General features: G+C 38.0%; 1 protein-coding gene across 1 annotated transcript in view; it reads right to left on the reverse strand.

Moving 5' to 3' along the window:
• The window catches only part of CATSPERB (cation channel sperm associated auxiliary subunit beta), a 126,580-nt gene that overhangs the window by 78,596 nt on the left and 27,019 nt on the right, over positions 1–20,965 (reverse strand). The window contains exons 5-9 of the mRNA XM_061181498.1: positions 20,053–20,148; positions 7,895–8,044; positions 1,874–1,969; positions 1,616–1,734; positions 266–298 (exon numbers count right to left, since the gene is read on the reverse strand). Of these exons, the coding sequence (XP_061037481.1) occupies positions 266–298; positions 1,616–1,734; positions 1,874–1,969; positions 7,895–8,044; positions 20,053–20,148 (494 nt within the window). The remainder of the gene's footprint in view (positions 1–265; positions 299–1,615; positions 1,735–1,873; positions 1,970–7,894; positions 8,045–20,052; positions 20,149–20,965) is intronic.

Raw genomic sequence — 20,965 nt, forward strand, 5'->3', positions numbered from 1 at the left:
CCACAGCAATCCTGGACAGAACATATAAAGATGGGGTGGGGACCACCTCAGAGACAAAGAAGGGGCATTTCCTCCTTTGAAACAGAAGGGGATATCATTGCTTAATGGTTATTGGAAATACGTGTTTTTAGTTCAAACTGTAAATAATATTATAGTATCAGCAATAATAATCTATATTATGAATTCTTGTCTTGCACCTCATCTCTTAGGTCACTAAGGAAACACATATCTTTTAACCAACCCTTGGAAACTGAAAGCTTCTTACCCTTTCGAAACCACAAAAGTCTGCCCTTGAGAACTAGAAGAAAGAAAAAAAGGAATTTTAATCTTTGCTTGTAAATCAGAAGGCATAACAAAACAGCAATTTAAATTATACTAAAGGAGACGATGTTTTTTACATCCCAGCAGTTAGGAGTATCAAACACTAAAACCAGCTTCTTAAGTAGTTTGCACCGTGTCTTGGAGATTTCCCCCTCAGTCTTTGCCTTGTTTCACCATTTGATTAATTTATTTATACTTTAACTTAATTCCAGAAAGGATCTGAGACCAAAACCCCACCTTTTAATGATTTAAATGGAGGAGTTAGGAAGTGTATAGGAAGAAACTAGGTCGGCCACCGACTGGGGTTTAGGAAGGCACATCCTTATCCCACTATTTTCTCCACGGCCACTCTGTCTTCTGCCCAGCCCAGTACAGCCCCTAGACCAGGCCCTCAGGATGTACAGCCCACACCTAATTCTCTGTGCTTTGACCTCAGGTCACGCTCCTGGCTGTTTCAACTCTCTTCTTTAGCAACCACATGATAAGCACATAAAAGGCCAGATCTATTAGCTGTCAGAGCAACAAATGATACTTTCTTAGAGATAATGAGGAAGAAGGAAGGTTGTGAATATTCGTAAACCTGAAAAAAGGTAATAATTACCATGTATAAGAAATAACTATTTCTTAACCAGTACAATCATTCCTTTTACACTTCCCCAATCTTTTCTCCTACTGTTCCTAAGTCTTTATTACTGTTCTTATTTCTGTTGAGGTAATTTTGAGAGCTATTTATTAACATATTTAAGAATTGATTTCCCTTCTCTCAATCCCAAAACTTACTTTTAATTACTTTATTTATTTATTTATTAATGTCTCTTTTCAATGCTTTATTTTGGAGCAGATGGGAGTGACAAAGCAGAAGCTGAGGAAGCGCTTTAAAACAAAAAATGTGGTGTTGAAGCTTTGATACAGCCATTTAAGAATAAAAAGAAAAAACTCATCAGAAGGACATAATTTTAATTTATGTTATTTTGTAATACTATATCTGGCTTTATGTACCTTAAAGCATTTTGGGAACATATATGACTATTTATAAGTATATAGGGTATTTTCTATATGAATTATTTGAAACGTCTCATAAATTTGTATAGCAATAAAGCTAGCACCATTTCCAAATATATTCAACACTATAAGGCAAAGGAAAAAGTCACTATATTACGCTTTTACGTTTTTTAAAAGGAAGAAGCATTGTAGTTCTAAGATACATCACACATAACTCAAGTATCCACTATTTCTACTTTATGTCACAGAAGATATTTAAGGTTAATTATTAGTTACAGAGCAATTCACCTACCATTAAGACAGAGGAGGATGGATAGCGAAGATCTCCACTTATAAAAAGACCCAAAGAGGTGAGGATAACTAAAAAATGATTTGTTAAAACCATATCCACCATGGAAAGCTCTGTGTGTTCTAAAGGAAGAAATCATACCATGGGTTAAAAAGTAAGGAAAAAGTGACGTCCTCAGCAAAGCAAAGACATTTCATAAATATCCATCAAGTGTTGATGTAAAGGAAATGCTGAAGATGAAGGCACTGTTAGAGGAATTACCTTCTCCAACTTGGGAATAGACCACGTCTGTCAGGTTATACCACGTGGTATCATCATAATTCCAAAATCCAGAAAAGCTGAGGCCTATGTAAACACCTACCATGAGAGAAAAGGGAAATTAAGGCAACACAACTTTGCAAAGTGAGTAACCAACTCCTAAGGTGCTAGGTCTTTAGTGGGCAGAGCCTGCATCTGCCCCACCTTCCAGCCCACTCTCCACCCCTGCCTCAACTCCCCTCCCTCAGTTTGAATCTCACTTCCCCCACCACTGGAAGATAAAGTAACTTGGGTTACACCACAGGAGTTTAGTCAACCATCTAATTATTAAGGATTTTGTTTTGTATTGAAGGGGATCAGAATACGCCACCCCCAGAATATGGCACTTTGGCATAAAGATTATGTTGAGCTGGAGGCAACTGAGAATCAACTGATGCAGGAAGAGTTCTGTGCCTCCCCTTGCCTGCCTAAAAGCAGGGCATTTTCTAACCACCTCTGTATCAGGAAGAGAAGAGAGAGCAATCTTATCACCAGAGACAGGGAGTTGACACCAAGATGAGTTTGCATAAACAGACTTTACTAAAATAACTCTTATCTCCCATTAGTCCACCCACATATTTCCTTGTCACTTCTCCACAATTTCTTGTCCCTTGAGGCCTAGACCACTTTCCTTTGTTAAGATGGTATATAAGCCCCCAAGTTTAACCACTTCTTTGAATTTCTTTTCTGTGAACTCTCGTGAATATAAATATTAATAAAAACTGCATGTCTTTTCTCCTGCTAATGTCTTGGTTAATTTGTAGGCCCCCAATCATAACCTAAGACGGTACAGGAAGAGCTTTTCCTCCCTGAAATATCCTTCTAAGCAAAAATATGTTCCTATTTCAAGAATACAATTATAGTCAACAGTACAAAAACTCCAAAGAAGAAAATTAAAATGTGAACCCCAAGAGGGAAGAAAGTATGTTTGATTTACTTATAAAGTGATTTACTTTAATATTTGTGATTTTAAAAATAGAAAAAAAAACTGTTAATATGAGAATATTAAACCTATTAAAACTTATGAGAACTTATTAAAAGGAGACTGAGCATGTTGGAAATACTGAAAGCGCTTTGCTCCTCGATCTCACCTTTCCTTGGCCATAGCTAGGAATGCTTAGAGTCTTTTGTGTTTTATTTATTTTTTAAATTCTTATCTATTTATCTTTTTTTAATATTTGTTCTTTAGTTTTATTTATTTATTTATTTGGCTGTGCCGCCCACACAGCACGCGGGATCTTAGTTCCCCCACCAGGGATCCAACCCATGCTCCCTACAGTGGAAGCGCGGAGTCTTAACCACTGGACCGCCAGGGAAGTCCCAAGTCTTTTGTGTTTTAAATGCAGAACATTAATCTGAAGTCTAGTCAACAGGCATAACTATGGGGGCAGTGGAGGGTAGAGGGAGCCTGACGAGAGCTGATAATCCAAGGCACATGCTTTGTTTCCAAAAGAAGAATGTAGGATCACTCGTATTGTGAAGTGTGTGTTTTAACTCCCAGCTCTTTTCTGTGGAGGGAAAGATGTAGAAGGAAATGTTATCATCATCCACTTTTTCCAGAAAGAGGGAAGCTAAAGACAAGCTTGTGCCTTTCTAAGCGTGAAATCTAGTCCTGCAGATAACACTGCACTATATTCTAAGTGGGGATGATTATAGGTATCCAGCATATCACATGACCGGACTCCTGCAAAGTCTAGAAATATTTAATGGAGAAGTAAGCAGTAAAATAAATGCTTTATTCTGGTTGATATTTTAGCCTGAAATTAAGTTATAGGCCACTCTCTATGACACACTGGCCACAATTGCATCCCAGGGTTACAGAAGCTGATGTAGACCACTGCAAAGATTTTGGATTTTATTCTAATGGGCAAAGGGAAGCCACTGGAATGTCTGAAGCAGGAAAATGATGTGATTTGTTTTACATTTGAGATCACTGTGGTGGCTGTATGGAGGGTGAGTTGTACTGGGTTTAGAAACAGGGAGACCACTTAAGAGGCTGTGAATTAGTCTCGTGGAAAACCAATGCTGACTTGACAAAGATTTTAGCAGAGGAGAGAAGTGGCCACACTGAGGATAGACACTGGATGTGGCATCGTCCTGGAATGCCATCAGAGTAAGAACAGTCAAGAGTGTACGCTAGATTTTATTTTTGAGTAATTGGATATGAATTGGGATGAAGAATACTGGAGGAGAACAGTTTTAGAGGGAGATGAATCAAGAGTTCTGGCTTAGACTTGTTATAGCTGAGATGCTCATTAGACATCAAGAGGAATTGTAAAACAGACAACTGAATATAGGAATTCAGTTTCAAGGAAGCAGTCAGCACCAGAAATACAAATTCAGGGATCATTAGCCTGAAGGTGGCATTATTACCAGAGGACTGGATTAAGTTTCCCAGAGAGAATCTGGTTACATAAGGAAGGAGAGTCGAGGACAAAGCCCCATTTCATCGACACTTTAGGGGTCACAACAAAAGAGCAGGCTTAGAAAACTAAGGAGTGATCAATGAGGTAAGATAAATGTAACTGAAGGTGGTGTCAAGAACCCAAGAGAATAAAGTGTTTTGAGGAGAAATAAAGTGGTTAACTGTGTCAAATTCTGCTGGGAGGGAAAGTAGAATGAGGATAAAGAATTGGCTGTTGGAATCAGCTACATGGAGATCACGGGTGATCTTGGGAAGAATTGTTTCAGAACAGTGATGGCAACAATCCGATATGCAGTGAAATGAAGATAAAAAGGGAGGTGGAAAATGTAGCACCACCTACAATAAATTCTTCCCATACATTTTGTCTGAAGCAGAACAGAGGGATGAGGGATAGTGGTAAAGTGAGATAAATGAAGATTTTGGCTAAGATGGGGGATTTTAGGGTATGTTTGTATGCTAATGCATCTAATCCAGCAAAGAGGGAAAGCATGATGATACAGGAGAGAAAGGTGAGAACTGCGGGACAGATGCAGGAGCAAGGTTCTCCAGATGACGGGGGAGAATGGGATGCAGGACATGAGGGGTGAGGGGTGGCCTTTGGTAGCAGCAGAGACACTTCTCACGATGCAACAGGCAAGAAGGCAAAGCACGCAAGTACAAAGGCAAGTAGGGTGGCAGACACGCACAGGAGCGATGATGGAATGCCTTGCGATCAGTCTTAGTCTTCTACATCAAGTATTAAAGGCACAGCTGAGACCAGAGAAGGAAAGGAGGTGAGGTAGAGTGTTTGAGGAGTGGGAAGAGGTGTGACAAGGTCATTTTGCAGAGTGGGAAAATAAACATACCAGGGAAGAGAGATAGGATTTCTGGGCAGTGCTGAGTACCCACTTGGGACTTGTGATCATGAATTTATAGTGAGACCACTTGTTGGAATTTTAAAGTGAGACTGGTGTGCAACTTTTTTCTAGTAATATTCTGCTATTCCAGTGCTGTAGAGATGGTTTTAAGGAGAGTTGGGATTGTGCAGGAAAGGAAGAAAGAGAAGGGCAAAGAAGTTACAGAAGTATTTATAAGGAGAGACTACGAAAATTATGGTGAAAAAGTTAAGGACGTTGAGGAGTGAAAAAAGTGGTAGAAACAACATATTGAAGTCTCCGTGAAATCAAAGAAATGTCAGAGTGTGAGTACTAGGGTAGACTGAAAGAATAGAAGGTAGTGGGCAGAGTGTGAGATGGTTGTAGTGGAGATTTTGGAGACAGTAACAACATCAGAGACAACAAGGTCAAGAAAATGACCACAGAAGTAAGATGGGGGAAAGATCATTGGAGGAGAGGAGGCCTTGAAAGCATGGGTCCATATGGGTGGTGAAATCCCCAAACATAGTGACAAAAATAGGGTGGAGAGGAAGGCAGGGGTCCAGACGCTAAACTCATCAATGAGTGTGAGTGATGGGAAGGTCATCATAGTCTGCCAACCAAGAAGAGTTAGAGGGAGTAAAGTCTGAGTTCAAAGGAACTGGGCATTCTGAATGAGAAGACAGGAGTAATTATTAATAAGTAGCCCTTAAGGAACAAGGACAATGACCCTTGAGATTCAGGCATGTGACATGTGAGAGGGCCGCAGGGGAAAGAATGTTAACTGGGAGTGGCCAGATTACTCTTTACAGCAAGAAAGTTAAGGGACCATTCTGAGAAAAGATTAGTAGTACAGGGGAATTTGCTGATGACAGACCACAAATTCCAATGAATGGATTTGGGTAGATGGAGAGGGACAGAAGTTTGGGTGAATTTAAAGGAAGTCCAGAAGAGTATGTGGGATAGAGTAACCATAAGTGACCTGGAGGCTTAGGTTTCTGGTGGTGACATAGAACTGGGGTGAGAGGCATGATGGCGTTAGGAGTGTCATAGAGGAGAAAGGTGGGTAATAAGTCGAAACTGGAACACATGGGGCTCCTGGATACCTGTTCCCACCATTAACTCCATGTGGGATGAAACCCGGTGGATGGACAAACCAGGGCCTCACAAAGAAACTGCTAGTTAAGCTTGATACTGTGGGAACTTATTTTCTGCTTCAGCACAGTGGGGGCCAGCTGGGGGAAAAGGTGGTTTCATCTAAAAACAGGTTTCCAAACTGTTTCTTTTCTTGAGACGTTGAAGTGATCGGGTGAGTGAGACCCCAAGGAGTCGAGACTGCCCCGTCTCTCCTATGACTCTCAGGGGTGTGGCAGGATGCAGAGACCGGCTCTTTTCCTGTGACTCACAAAAGTAAGGCAGGTTTGGACAGAGAGGAGGAGGGGGCCCTAGCCTGGCATCCGTGGAACAAAGGTAGAAAAGGAGTTTCCATCTGGTTGAGAGAGAGGAAAAAGAGACACAGGTTCTCTAAACTAATTCAGCACAAGCAGGCACTCCAAGCTAGAGGTATCTAAAAGACTGCAAGACATTAGGAATTCAAAGAAATCTGGGGCAAGGCTATCTGTCTATTCCTATACCAGTGCATACTGCTTGAATCTATTACTTTATAATGTCATGGTAGGCAACCTATTGTGCTTTTTATTCTTCTTTAAAATTATGTTTGTTATTTATGTTGCTTTATTCTCCCACCTGAATTTTGGGATTGGCTTATCAATTTCCACACACACAAAATACTGCTGTAATTTTTCTTGGACTTGCATCAAACTGATTGATAAACTTGGAGAGAATTAACATCTTTACAGTACCAGAAGTTCCTGTTCATGAACATAAAATATCTTTTTTAGTCTTTTTTTTATAGCCTTCATTAAAGTTTTATAATTTCTATACAACAGGCCTTGCAAGTCGTTTTTTGTTTATTTCTAGGTCCCTATTGGGGTTTATTACTTTCTGAATAGGATTTTAAAAATTATAATCTTTAATTAGTCTTTGGTGGAGTGGTTTTTATATATTGTTAATATGATCCTCAATTCCATAGCACTCCCATATTTGTTCCAATAGTTTGTCTGTTGATTCTTTTGGATTTTTATATAGATACACATATAATCTACGAGTAATAAAATTTTGTTTCTTATCTTTTAATTCTTTTTTTCCCTCATATTTATTAGATTTGGGGACTAGGAGGTCATCAATGACCTAAGAAAAACAAACTAGAACAAGATGATTAGTAATTGAAATGTGTAAGGATGCTATTAAATATTACAACAGTAACTGAAAAACACATGTGTAACAAATAAAATAATGTGATACCTTAGAACAACTTTACCTATTCACATATGGCAGGCATAGAAGATGGATTAGAAATGCAATGAATAATCTCTGGGAGGGAGGAACATACTAACAGAGGGCAGAGTATCAAGGAAATTTGGAGAGACACTAAAGTCACTAGTAACATGGCAAAAGTCACAGAGAAAAAAGTTTATCACACTAGCAAGTAGACAAGGGAAAGTGATGAAGAGTAAGTTCTTAGGTGTTTTTAGGAGACATTTTCACTCCATTACGCCTATGTGTTTAACTTGTACTTCCAGTTAAACATCACTGTAATAAAATACAAAACACCACCTCCAAATTTGAATAAAGCCGCAAACTTACCATCAAGTGTGGTGTTCATAATGAAGCCAAGTAACACTACATCATTGGCACATGGGCACTTTGTCGTTTTGAGATCTACCACATGTGGATATAATTTACCAATGTCGTTTTTTGTCATTATAGTCCCAAGTTTCCACTGAAGAATAGGTTCTGTGGAAATCAAGTTTTGGTGTTTAAGTTGTGGCAGCACTCTTGAAAATAGAACATTACTGTTTTCTTTTTTGTTTTTGTCTTTAAAAAGTTTCTTTTTTAATTTTTATAAATTGAAATATAGTTGATTTACAATGTTGTGTTAATTACTGCTGTACAGCAAAGTGACTAAGTTATACATATACACACATTCTTTTTCATATTCTTTTCCATTATGGTTTATCACAGGCTATTGAATATAGTTCTCTGTGCTATACAGTAGGACCTTGTTGTTTATCAGTTTGCATCTGCTAATATATCTGTTTATCAGATATATCAGTTTGCATCTGCTAATCCCAAACTCCCAATCCGTCCCTCTCCCACCCTCCTCCCCCTTGGCAACCAGAAGTCTATTCTCTATGTCCGTGATTCTGTTTCTTAGATAGGTTCATTTGTGTCATACTTTAGGTTCCACATACAAGTGATATCATATGATATTTGTCTTTCTCTGTCGGACTTCACTTAGTACGATAATCTCTAGTTGCATCCATGTTGCTGTAAATGGCATTATTTCATTCTTTTTTATGGCTGAGTGATATTCCATTGTATATATGTACCACATCTTCTTTATCTGTACATCTGTCAACGGATATTTAGGTTGTTTCCATGTCTTGGCTATTGTGAATAGTGCTGCTATGAACCCAGGGGTGCGTGTACCTTTTTGAATTATGGTTTTGTCTGGATATATGCCCAGGAGTGGGACTGCTCAATCATATGGTAATTCTATTTTTAGTTTTCTGAGGAACTCCCATACTGTTTTCCACAGTGGCTGCACCAACTTACATTCCCACCAACAGTGTAGGAGGGTTCCCTTTTCTCCACACCCTCACCAGCATTTGTTATTCATAGACTTTTTAATGATGGCCATTCTGACCCACGTGAGGTGACACCTCATTGTAGTTTTGATTTATATTTCTCTGATAATTCATAACTGCTTTCTTTTCTTGGGTTTTAAAGGCACTACGTAAAGGAACTGTTCCATTGTTTTAAAAAATGGGTGTATTACCTCACTTTTCATCAGTTAAAAATAGGTTGTCGATTCTTATTTTCCAGAGTAGGAGGAATGAAGTCTAATTTCCTTGAAGGGGGCCTGGCAAGGTCATACTGCAGAAGAGCAGGTGAGGTGGGAGATACTGCTTTGAACATCTTTGGAAAATACAATTGGCCACAGGATCTATCCCTAGAAATGGAGTTGCTGGATCACAGGGTTTGCACATTTATAGCACAGAGAATAACTTCTGCTTTGAGAGGCCACACATTTACTTTCTGTTCACTTTCCCAATCCCATAGAGAGCAGGAGATATATATAAATAAGAATAAATCTAGAAAAGCAATAGGGAACAGGGAAAGTTGTCATCAGTGGCCAAGACACTTAGAAGGATTTCTGGAAGATACAAAGGAGTTAGGGAGGGACAAACAGGAAAAACTAATCAGAGGTAGGACATCTCCAACCCTTCAATGCAGCAATCTACTCTTAGATATACAAAGGGTTGGAGCTGGATAAAGTCAAATTTTAAAGCATGAGAAATGGGAGGATTTTTTTTTTTCTGAAAAAATGAGAAAAGAGAATACAAAAAGTAAGCCAGGACAGTTTGACAGATTACTGCTGTCCGAATTTCAAAAATAGTCAAAGCACTTTTAAGAATAGAGATACAATCACTCTGTAGCTGTTTACATTTCTGCATCGTGAATCTCCTCCATCTCCTCATCAAACTTTCAATAAAATCTGCTACAAAACCAAAGACTTTAGGTGATATATGCTTCACTTTGTGCAAAGCAAGAAAAGGAGCTAAGTTTCCATCTGGGTTGACATAGTGTAGCACGGCGACAGCCAAGAAGAAGAAGAGACACAATTTATAACCAAACTAATTCACTCTGAAATTCAAAGAAATCTGGGGTAAGGCAGTTGACTTTCCAGGGTATAGCATATGTGTACAATTAATGACCAGATCTTAGAGGACAGGGAGATTTGAGCTTGTATCTGGGACATGATTGCACTGAATCGAAAATGCCTCTTTACCCATGTGGTCTATTTTAAACGTTTTAAGAATGAGGGAGTGATCAAAAGTCTTGACTGCTGAGAAGGTAGAAAGGAGATGGAAAAGTGACCAATGTGAAAGTGACTGGTGATTGTGATTAAGAGCAATTTTAGTGGAGTATTCTGGACTCCAGATCAGAGATGAGGAAGTAGGGACAATATTTTTCAACATCTCATTTGAGTTAGGTAATGAAGAAAGATTCCCAACTGTAACTCTAACCTTAATGTTTGATTGCCACTTCCCAATGTTTTCTCCTCACGTCTTCAGCATCTCAGAAAATGATACCACCATCCACTTGATTGCTCAAGTAAGAAATCTAGGATTCATCCTTAATATCTGTGTCCATCATCCCCAGTCCACCCGGAGGTCATATCAGCTCTACTTCCAAACTGTATCCTGAAGACTCTGACTTCTCACCATCTCCACTGCTCGTCCCACAGCCCAAGTACCCCAGACCATCTCCTGCGTGGACTGTGGTGACAGCTGCCAACCAATTTCCTATATTCCATTCTTGTCCTCCTTCCTCGACAGTCAGTTCTCTACACAGCAGCCAAAGTGATCTTTTTCACACAGCATAAGTCGGAATTTATCACTGTCCTGCTTAAAATACTCCAGTGGCTTTTCATTATAATTAGCATAAAATCCACACACTTTACCGTGGTCTCTGCCAGTCTCTCTACACTCACCCCACACCACTCTGTCATTTACTGTGCCCCAACGACACTGGCCTCCTCTCTGCAGCTGCAACCTTTAAGAATTATTCATTCTCCACGGTGGCCGCACCGATTTACATTCCCACCAACAGTGCACAAGGGTCCCTTTTCTCCATAGCCTTGCCAACACTTGTTACGTCTTGACTCTACAATAATAGTCATTCTGACAGGTGTGAGGTGAGAGCTCACTGTAGTTCTGAGTTGCATTTCCCTGATGATCAGTGAGGTTGAGCATCTTTTCATGTGCCTGTTGGCCATCTGCATGTCTTCTTTGGAAAAATGTCTATTCAGTTCTTCTGTCCATTTTTAAAATCAGGTTTTTCATTTTTTTATGTTGAGCTGTATGAGTTCTTTGTATATTTTGGATGTTAACGCCTTATCAGATATATCATTTGCAAATATCTTCTCCCATTCAGTAGGCTTTTGGTTTTGTTGATAATTTCCTTCGCTGTGCAAAAGCCTTTTACAATAGCTGATGCAGTCCCAGTCGTTTTTGGCTTTGGTTTCCCTTGTGTGAGGAGAAATATCCAAAAAAATACTGCTACAAGTGATGTCAAAGACTGTACTGCCTACATTTTCCTCTAGGAGTTTTATGGTTTCAGGTCTTACATTTAAGTCTTTAATCCATTTTCAGTTATTTTTGTATAAGGTGTGAGAAATTAGTTCAGTTTGATTCTTTTGCCTGTAGCTTTCCAATTTTCCCAAAACTAATTATTGAAGAAGCTGTCTTCTCTCCCACCATACATTCTTGCCTCCTTTTTTGTACGGTAGATGCTTTGAACGCATAAGTGTGGATTCATTTCTGGACTCTTGATTCTGTTCCATTGATCTATGTGTCTGATTTTTAAGCCAGTACCACAGTTTTAGTTACTATAGATTTACAGTACAACAATTTAAAATCAAGGAGCATGATACCTCTAGCATCTTCTCAAGACTGTTTGAATGGGGAAATATGTATACATATAGCTGATTCACTTTGTGATACAGCAGAAACTAACACAACATTGTAAAGCAATTATACTCCAATAAAGATGTTTAAAAAAAAAAAAGATTGTTTGGGTTATTCAGGGTCTTTTGTGTTTCCATATATATTTTAAAATTACTTGTTCTACTTCTGTGAAAAATGCCATTAGTATTTTTATTAAACATCTTTATTGGAGTATGATTACTTTACAATGTGTGTTAGTTTCTGCTGTATAACAAAGTGAATCAGCTGTACATATACATATATCCCAATATCTCCTCCCTCTTGCATCTCCCTCCCACACTCCCCATCCCACCTCTCTAGGTGGTCACAAAACACCGAGCTGTTCTCCCTGTGAATGCGGCTGCTTCCCACTAGCTATCTATTTTACATTTGGTAGTGTATATATGTCCATGACACTCTTCTCACTTTATCCCAGGTTACCCTTCCCCCTCGCCGTGTCCTCAAGTCCATTCTCTACATTGGCATCTTTATTCCTGTCCTGCCCCTAGGTTCTTCAGAACCAATTTTTTTTTTTTTTTTTTTTTTTTTAAGATTCCATATATATGTGTTAACATACGGTATTTGATTTTCTCTTTTTGACTTACTTAACTCTGTATGACACATTCTAGGTCCACCACCTCATTATAAATAACTCAATTTCATTTCTTTTTATGACTGAGTAATATTCCATTGTATATATGTGCCACATCTTCTTTATCCATTCATCTGTTTATGGACACTTAGGTTGCTTCCATGTCCTGGCTATTGTAAATAGAGCTGCAATGAACATTGTGGGACATGACTCTTTTTGAATTATGTTTTTCTCAGGGTATATACTCAGTAGTGGGATTGCTGGGTCGTATGGTAGTTCTATTTTTAGTTTTTTAAGGAACCTCCATACTGTTCTCCATAGTGGCTGTATCAATTTACATTCCTACCAACAGTGCAAGAGGGTTGCCTTTTCTCCACACCCTCTCCAGCGTTTATTGTTTGTAGATGTTTTGATGATGGCCATTCTGACTGGCGTGAGGTGATACCTCATTGTAGTTTTCATTTGCATTTCTCTAATGATTAGTGATATTGAGCATCCTTTCATGTGTTTGTTGGCAATCTGTATATCTTCTTTGGAGAAATGTCGATTTAGGTCTTCTGCCCATTTTTGGATTGGGTTTTTTTTTTTTTTTTTAATATTAAGCTGCATGAGCTGCTTGTATACTTTGGTCGTTGCTTTGTTTGCAAATATTTTCCCCCATCTGAGGGTTGTCTTTTCATCTTGTTTATGGTTTCCTTTGCTGTGCAAAAGATTTTAAGTTTCATTAGGTCCATTTGTTTATTTTCGTTTTTATTTCCATTTCTCTAGGAGGTGGGTCAAAAAGGATCTTGCTGTGATTTATGTCATACAGTGTTCTGCCTATGTTTTCCTCTAAGAGTTTTATAGTGTCTGGCCTTACATTTAGGTCTTTAAGCCATTTCTGAATTTATTTTTGTGCATGGTGTTAGGGAGTGTTCTAATTTCATTCTTTTACATGTAGCTGTACAATTTTCCCAGCACCACTTATTGAAGAGGCTGTCTTTTCTCCATTGTATATTCTTGCCTCCTTTATCAAAAATAAGGTGACCATGGGTGCGTGGGTTTATCTCTGGGCTTTCTATCCTGTTCCATTGATCTATATTTCTGTTTCATTCCAGTACCACACTGTCTTGATTACTGTAGCTTTGTAGTATAGTCTGAAGTCAGGGAGCCACAATCCTCCAGCTCCGTCTTTCTTTCTCAAGATTGCTTTTGCTATTCGGGGTCTTTTGTGTTTGCATACAAATTGCGCAATTTTTTGTTCTAGTTCTGTGAAAAATGCCATTGGTAGTTTGACAGGGATTGCATTGACTCTGTAGATTACTTTGGGTAGTATAGTCATTTTCACAATGTTGATTCTTCCAATCCAAGAACATGGTATATCTCTCCATCTGTTTGTATCATCTTTAATTTCTTTCATCAGTGTCTTATAGTTTTCTGCATACAGCTCTTTTGTCTCCTTAGGTAGGTTTATTCCTAGATATTTTATTCTTCTTGTTGCAGTGGTAAATGGGAGTGCTTCCTTAATTTCTCTTTCAGATTTTTCATCATTAGTGTATAGGAATGCAAGAGATTTCTGTGCATTAGTTTTGTATCCTGCTACGCTACAAAAATCACTGATTAGCTCTAGTAGTTTTCTGGTAGCATCTTTAGGATTCTCTATGTACAGTATCATGTCATCTGCAAACAGTGACAGTTCTTCTTTTCCGATCTGGATTCCTTCTATTTCTTTTTCTTCTCTGATTGCTGTGGCTAAAACTTCCAAAACTACGTTGAATAATAGTGGTGAGAGTGGGCAACCTTGTCTTGATCTTAGTGGAAATGGTTTCAGTTGTTCACCATTGAGAACAATGTTGGCTGTGGGTTTGTCATATATGGCCTTTATTATGTTGAGATAAGTTCCCTCTATGCCTACTTTCTGGAGGGCTTTTATCATAACTGGGTGTTGAATTTTGTCAAAAGCTTTTTCTGCACCTATTGAGATGGTCATATGGTTTTTATCCTTCAGTTTGTTAATATGGTTTATCACATTGATTGATTTGCATATTTTGAAGAATCCTGGCATTCCTGGGATAAACCCCACTTGATCATGGTGTATGATCCTTTTAATGTGCTGCTGGATTCTGTTTGCTAGCATTTTGTTGAGGATTTTTGCATTTATGTTCATCAGTGATATTGGCCTGTAGTTTTCTTTCTTTGTGACATCTTTGTCTGGTTTTGGTATCACGGTGATGGTGGCCTTGTAGAATGAGTTTGGGAGTGTTCCTTCCTCTGCTATACCTTGGAAGAGTTTGAGAAGGATAGGTGTTAGCTCTTCTCTAAATGTTTGATAGAATTCACCTGTGAATCCACCTGGTCCTGGGTTTTTGTTTGTTGGAAGATTTTTAATCAGTTTCAATTTCAGTGCTTATGATTGATCTGTTCATATTTTCTATTTCTTCCTGGTTCAGTCTCGGAAGGTTGTGCTTTTCTGAGAATTTGTCCATTTCTTCCAGATTGTCCGTTTTACTAGCAAATAGTTGCTTGTAGTAATCTCTCATGATCCTTTGTATTTCTCCAGTGTCAGTTGTTACTTCTCCTTTTTCATTTCTAATTCTGTTGATTTGAGTCTTCTCCCTTTTTTCTTGATGAGTCTGGCTAATGGTTTATCAGTTTTGTTTAACTTCTCAAAGAACCAGCTTTTAGTTTATTGATCTTTGCTATCATTTCCTTCATTTCTTTTTCATTTATTTCTGATCTGATCTTTATGACTTCTTTCCTCTTGCTAACTTTGGGTTTTTTTTGTTCTTCTTTCTCTAATTGCTTTAGATGTAAGGTTAGATTGCTTATTTAAGATTTTCCCTGTTTCTAGAGGTAGGATTGTATTGCTATAAACTTCCCTCTTAGAGCTGCTTTTGCTGCATCCCACAGGTTTTCGGTTGTTGTGTTTTCATTGTCATTTGTTTCTAGGTATTTTTTTATTTCCTCTTTGATTTCTTCAGTGATCTCTTGGTTATTTAGTAGTGTATTGTTTAGCCTACACGTGTTTGTATTTTTTACAGATTTTTTCCTGTAATTGATATCTATTCTCATAGCATTGTGGTCAGAAAAGATACTTGATACGATTTCAATTTTCTTAAATTTACCAAGGCTTGACTTGTGACCCAAGATATGATCTATCCTGTAGAATGTTCCATGAGCACTTGAGAAGAAAGTGTATTCTATTGTTTTTGGATAGAATGCCCTACAAATATCAATTAAGTCCATCTTGTTTAATGTATCATTTAAAGCTTGTGTTTCCTTATTTATTTTCATTTTGGATGATCTGTCCATTGGTGAAAGTGGGTGTTAAAAGTCCCCTACTATGATTGTGTTCCTGTCAATTTCCCCTTTTATGGCTGTTAGCATTGGCTTTATTTACTGAGGTGCTCCTATGTCGGGTGCATAAATATTTACAATTGTTATATCTTCTTCTTGGATTGATCTCTTGATCATTATGTAGTGTCCTTCTTTGTCTCTTGTAATAGTCTTTGTTTTAAAGTCCATTTTGTCAGATATGAGAATTGCTACTCCAGTTTTCTTTTGATTTTCATTTGCATGGAATATCTTTTTCCATCCCCTCACTTTCAGTCTGTATGTGTCCCTAGGTCTGAAGTGGGTCTCTTGTAGACAGCATATATATGGGTCTTGTTTTTGTATGCATTCAGCCAGTCTATGTCTTTTGGTTGGAGCATTTAATCCATTTAAATTTAAGGTAGTTATCGATGCATATGTTCTTATCACCATTTTCTTAATCATTTTGCATTTGTTATTGTAGTTCTTTTCCTTCTCTTGTGTTTCCTGCCTAGAGAAGTTCCTTTAGCATTTGTTGTAAAGCTGGTTTGGTGGTGCTGAATTCTTAGCTTTTGCTTGTCTGTAAAGGTTTTAATTTTCTGTCTAATCTGAATAAGATCCTTGCTGGGTAGAGTAATCTTGGTTGTAGGTTTTTCCCTTTCATCACTTTAAATATGTCCTGCCACCCCCTTTTGGCTTGCAGCATTTCTGCTGAAAGATCAGCTGTTAACGTTATGGGGATTCCCTTGTATGTTATTTGTTGCTTTTCCCTTGCTGCTTTTAATATTTTTTCTTTGTATTTAATTTTTGATAGTTTGATTAATATGTGTCTTGGCGTGTTTCTCCTTGGATTTATCCTGTATGGGACTCTCTGCACTTCCTGGATTTGATTGACTATTTCCTTTCCCATATTAGGGAAATTTTCAACTATAATCTCTTCAAATATTTTCTCAGTCCCTTTTTTTTTTCTCTTCTTCTGGGACCCCTATAATTCAAATGTTGGTGCGTTTAATGTTGTCCCAGAGGTCTCTGAGACTGTCCTCAATTCTTCTCATTCTTTCTTCTTTATACTGGTCTGTGGTAATTATTTCCACTATTTTATCTTCCAGGTCACTTATCCATTCTTCTGTCTCAGTTATTCTGCTATTGATTCCTTCTAGAGAATTTTAAATTTCATTTATTGGGTTGCTCATCATTGTTTGTTTGCTCCTTAGTTCTTCTAGATCCTTGTTAAACGTTTCTTGTATTTTTTCCATTCTATTTCCAAGATTTTGGAGCATCTTTACTATCATTACTCTGAATTCTTTTTCAGGTAGATTGTCTATTTCCTCTTCATTTGTTTTTTCTGGTGGGTTTTTACCTTGCTCCTTCATCTGCTGTGTATTTCTCTGTCTTCTCATTTTGCTTAACTTACTGTGTTTGGGGTCTCCTTTTCGCAGGCTGCAGGTTTGTAGTTCCTGTTGTTTTTGGTGTCTGCCCCCAGTGGGTAAGGTTGGTTCAGGGGGTTGTGTAGGCTTTCTGGTGGAGGGGACTGGTGCCTGTGTTCTGGTGCATGAGGTTGCATCTTGTCTTTCTGGTGGGAAGGACCAAGTCCAGTGGTGTGTTTTGGGGTGTCTGTGAACTTATTATGATTTTAGGCAGCCTCTATGCTAATGGGTGAGGTTGTGTTCCTGTCTTGCTAGTTGTTTGGCATAGGGTGTCCAGCACTGTAGCTTGCTGGTTATTGAGTGGAGCTGGGTCTTAGCGTTGAGATGGAGATCTCTGGGAGAGCTTTCGCCGTTTGATATTACGTGGGGCTGCGAGGTCTCTGGTGGACCAATGTCCTGAACTCGGCTCTCCCACCTCAGAGGCTCAGGCCTGACAGCCAGCCGGAGGACCAAGACCCTGTCAACCACATGGCTCAGAAGAAAAGGGAGAAAAAAAAGAGACAGAAAGAAAGAAAGAAAAATAAAATGAAGTTATTAAGATAAAAAATTTTTAAAATATTGTTAAAAATAAAAAGTTTTAAAAGTAATAAAAGAAAAGAAAGAGAGAGCAACCAAACCAAAAAACTAATCCACCAGTGAGTGACAACAAGTGCTAAAAACTATATAAAAACAAACAACAACAACAAAAAAACAGACAGAGAGAACCCTAGGACAAATGGTAAAAGCAAAGCTATACAGACAAAAATCACACAAAGAAGCATACACATACACACTCAGCAAAAGAGAAAAAGGAAAATATATATATATATATAAAAGGAAGAGAGCAACCAAATCAATGAAAAAATCTACCAATAAGATCTAAATACTAAACTAAGATAAACATAAAACCAGAAACAAATTAGATGAAGAAAGCAAACCCCAAGTCTACAGTTTCTCCCAAAGTCCACTGCCTCAATTTTGGGATGATTCGTTGTCTATTCAGGTATTCCACAGACGCAGGGTATATGAAGTTGTGGAGATTTAATCTGCTGCTCCTGTGGCTGCTGGGAGAAATTTCCCTTTCTCTTCTTTGTTCGCACAGCTCCTGGGGTTCAGCTTTCGATTTGGCCCCGCCTCTGTGTGTAGGTCGTCTGAGGGCATCTGTTCCCCACCCAGACAGGACAGGGTTAAAATAGCAGCTGATTAGGGGGTTCGGCTCACTCAGGCTTGGGGGAGGGAGAGGTATGGAATGTGGGGCGAGCCTGTGGCGGGAGAGGCTGGCATGACATTGTAACAGCCTGAGGCATGCCATGTGTTCTTACTCCTCTTCTGTCTTGAAGTTCCCCCACACCATTAGTATTTTGACAGTGATTGCATTGAATCTGTAGATTGCTTTGGGCAGTATGGTCATTTTAACAACGTTAATTCTTGTGTTTTGGGTTTTTTTTTAATCCATTCAGCCACTATGTTTTTATTGGAGCATTTAGTCCATTTGCATTTAAAGCAAAATTATTGATATGTATATACTTATTACCATTTTGTTCATTGTCTTCTGGTTTGTTTTGTGTTTTTTTTTTCTTTTTTCTGTTCCTCTCTTCTTCTTTTGCTCTCTTCCCTTGTGCCTGATGACTATCTTTAGTATTATGTTTGGATTCATTTCTCTTTTTTTGTTTATCCATCATAGGTATTTGGTTTGTGGGTACCATGAGGTTCATATATAACAATCTATGTACATGATTATTTACATGATAATACACATGATTATTTTAAGTTGATGATCTCTTAAGTGAGTCTGACCCAGACTCTTTTCAAATTACTGCCTCTGCACTGAGACTCAGAGCATGTGAGATTTGGTGTGTGCCCTTTAAGAGCAGAGTCTCTGTTTCTCACAGCTCTCTGGCTCTCCCACACACAAGCCCCACTAGCCGTCAAAGCCAGATGTTCTGGGGGCTTGTCTTCCCAGTGCAGGACCCCTGGTCTAGGGAGCCTAATGTGAGGTTTGGACCCCTTGCTCCTTAGGGAGGACCTCTGAAAGTGTGATTATCCTCTCATTTGTGGGTTGCCTACCTGGGGATGTTGGTCTTGACTATACAGTGTCTCTACCCCTTCCACTCATCATATTTTGGTTCCTTCTTTATTTGCTTAGTTGTGGGAAATCTTTTCTGCTAGTCTTCTGGTCATTCTCATAGATAGTTGCTCTGTAAATATTTGTAATTTTGGTGTGCCTATGGAAGGAGGTGAGCTCAGGGTCTTCCTACTTCAAAATCTTGGCCCTGAATCATCATTATTTTCTTAAAGCTACCCAGGTGTTTCTTTCCATAAGATGAAATATTTATTTTTACTCTGGCTTCTACATACCACCATATCAAAGTGGGTGCAAAAGAATAAAAGTAAAAAGGGAAGGTGAGGAAAATGAGAATAAATACAAACTCCAGGACGGAGGTTTTTTTCTGTATACTATGGCTGACCCAAAAATTGGGCTATAGATCAGACAATTGAAAAAGAAAAGCTAGTCAGTTATATTCCTCAGTGCTCATAACCTTAAAATAGCCAATTTTTTTATGAAGAAATACAAATGTTCTTACTAAGACTGAGCAAAACTTTTTGCTTGATGGTCGTCATAAAGTAGACTGTGATGCAATAAACAATATCTTCTATAACATCTTTATAGAAGATGCAAAAACTAACTCTATAAAGCCATTGTTTATGATGACTCCCCAATATGGCTACAGAAAACATATATTTCCATATTTCTATAGCACTCTTTGCAGAGCTCTATTAACAATTACCCATGTGTATTTAATTCTTTGCCTCATCAGATTGTAAGCCCTTCAAGAGTCATGATCATGTCTTATTTATCTATCTCTAGCACTTAGCACAGAGTCTGGCATATCATAGCTTACAAGGTTTGTTGAAAGAATATTACAGATTTTCACTTCACTTTTATCTACTGGCATTTACCTCGAATACTATCCAACAGTGTTCCTTCAGTAGTATAAATATTTAATCCATGTTGCAAAGTGATCCTTACTAACCATTCTTCTACAGCTGCAATATCTGTTTGAAAACAAAAGGCAAACAATCAGATATTTTTTTGTATGTCATGTTGGTGAAATTTAAGACTATATGAACATTACCAACCACAATTACCTTTTATTTCGCAATCATTTTGATTGCATTTATATATGTTTTCCCAGCAAACATTTTGATGATAAAATAAGGAAAAAAGAATTATGAAGTGATCTTACCAACACAGCAATGAACCCAGATAATAGTATTTTAGATTATAATTTTTCTCTGAGAGCTCTTGTAGCTTGGTAAGAAGCAAACTGTGACACTTCAGGTGAAGTGGTATAATATTTTTTGAAAGTAGACCACGATTAACTAAAATATTTAGTATATCAGGAATTCCCTGGTGGTCCAGTGGTTAGGACTCTGTGTTTTCACTGCCCAGGGCACAGGTTCAATCCCTGGTCAGGGAACTAAGATCCCACAAACTGCGTGGCATGGCCAAAAATAAATAAATTAAATAAAATAAATAAAATAAATAAAATAAAATAAAATAAATAGTATAAACCCTAGGGCCAACACCAAAAAATTTTTTTAAAGAATAATAAACCAATAGTTGAGACAAAACAGAATCATAAAAAATAATTAATATGGATGAAGACAGAAAAAGAAAAGTAAAACAGAAGAGATAGAATAGAAAAAACCCTAATGGTAGATTTCAGTACAACCATACTAAAAATTGTGTTAAATGTAAACGGCCTAAAAATACTAATTAAAAGACAGATTTCCAGATTAGATGTGAAAATCAAGACTGAAAGATATGCTAACTCTAAGACACCCACTTTAAATACAAAAGCATAACTGA

The sequence above is a fragment of the Eubalaena glacialis genome, chromosome 2, assembly GCF_028564815.1.
Source record: "Eubalaena glacialis isolate mEubGla1 chromosome 2, mEubGla1.1.hap2.+ XY, whole genome shotgun sequence".
In the NCBI taxonomy this organism is placed as follows: Eukaryota; Metazoa; Chordata; class Mammalia; order Artiodactyla; family Balaenidae; genus Eubalaena; species Eubalaena glacialis.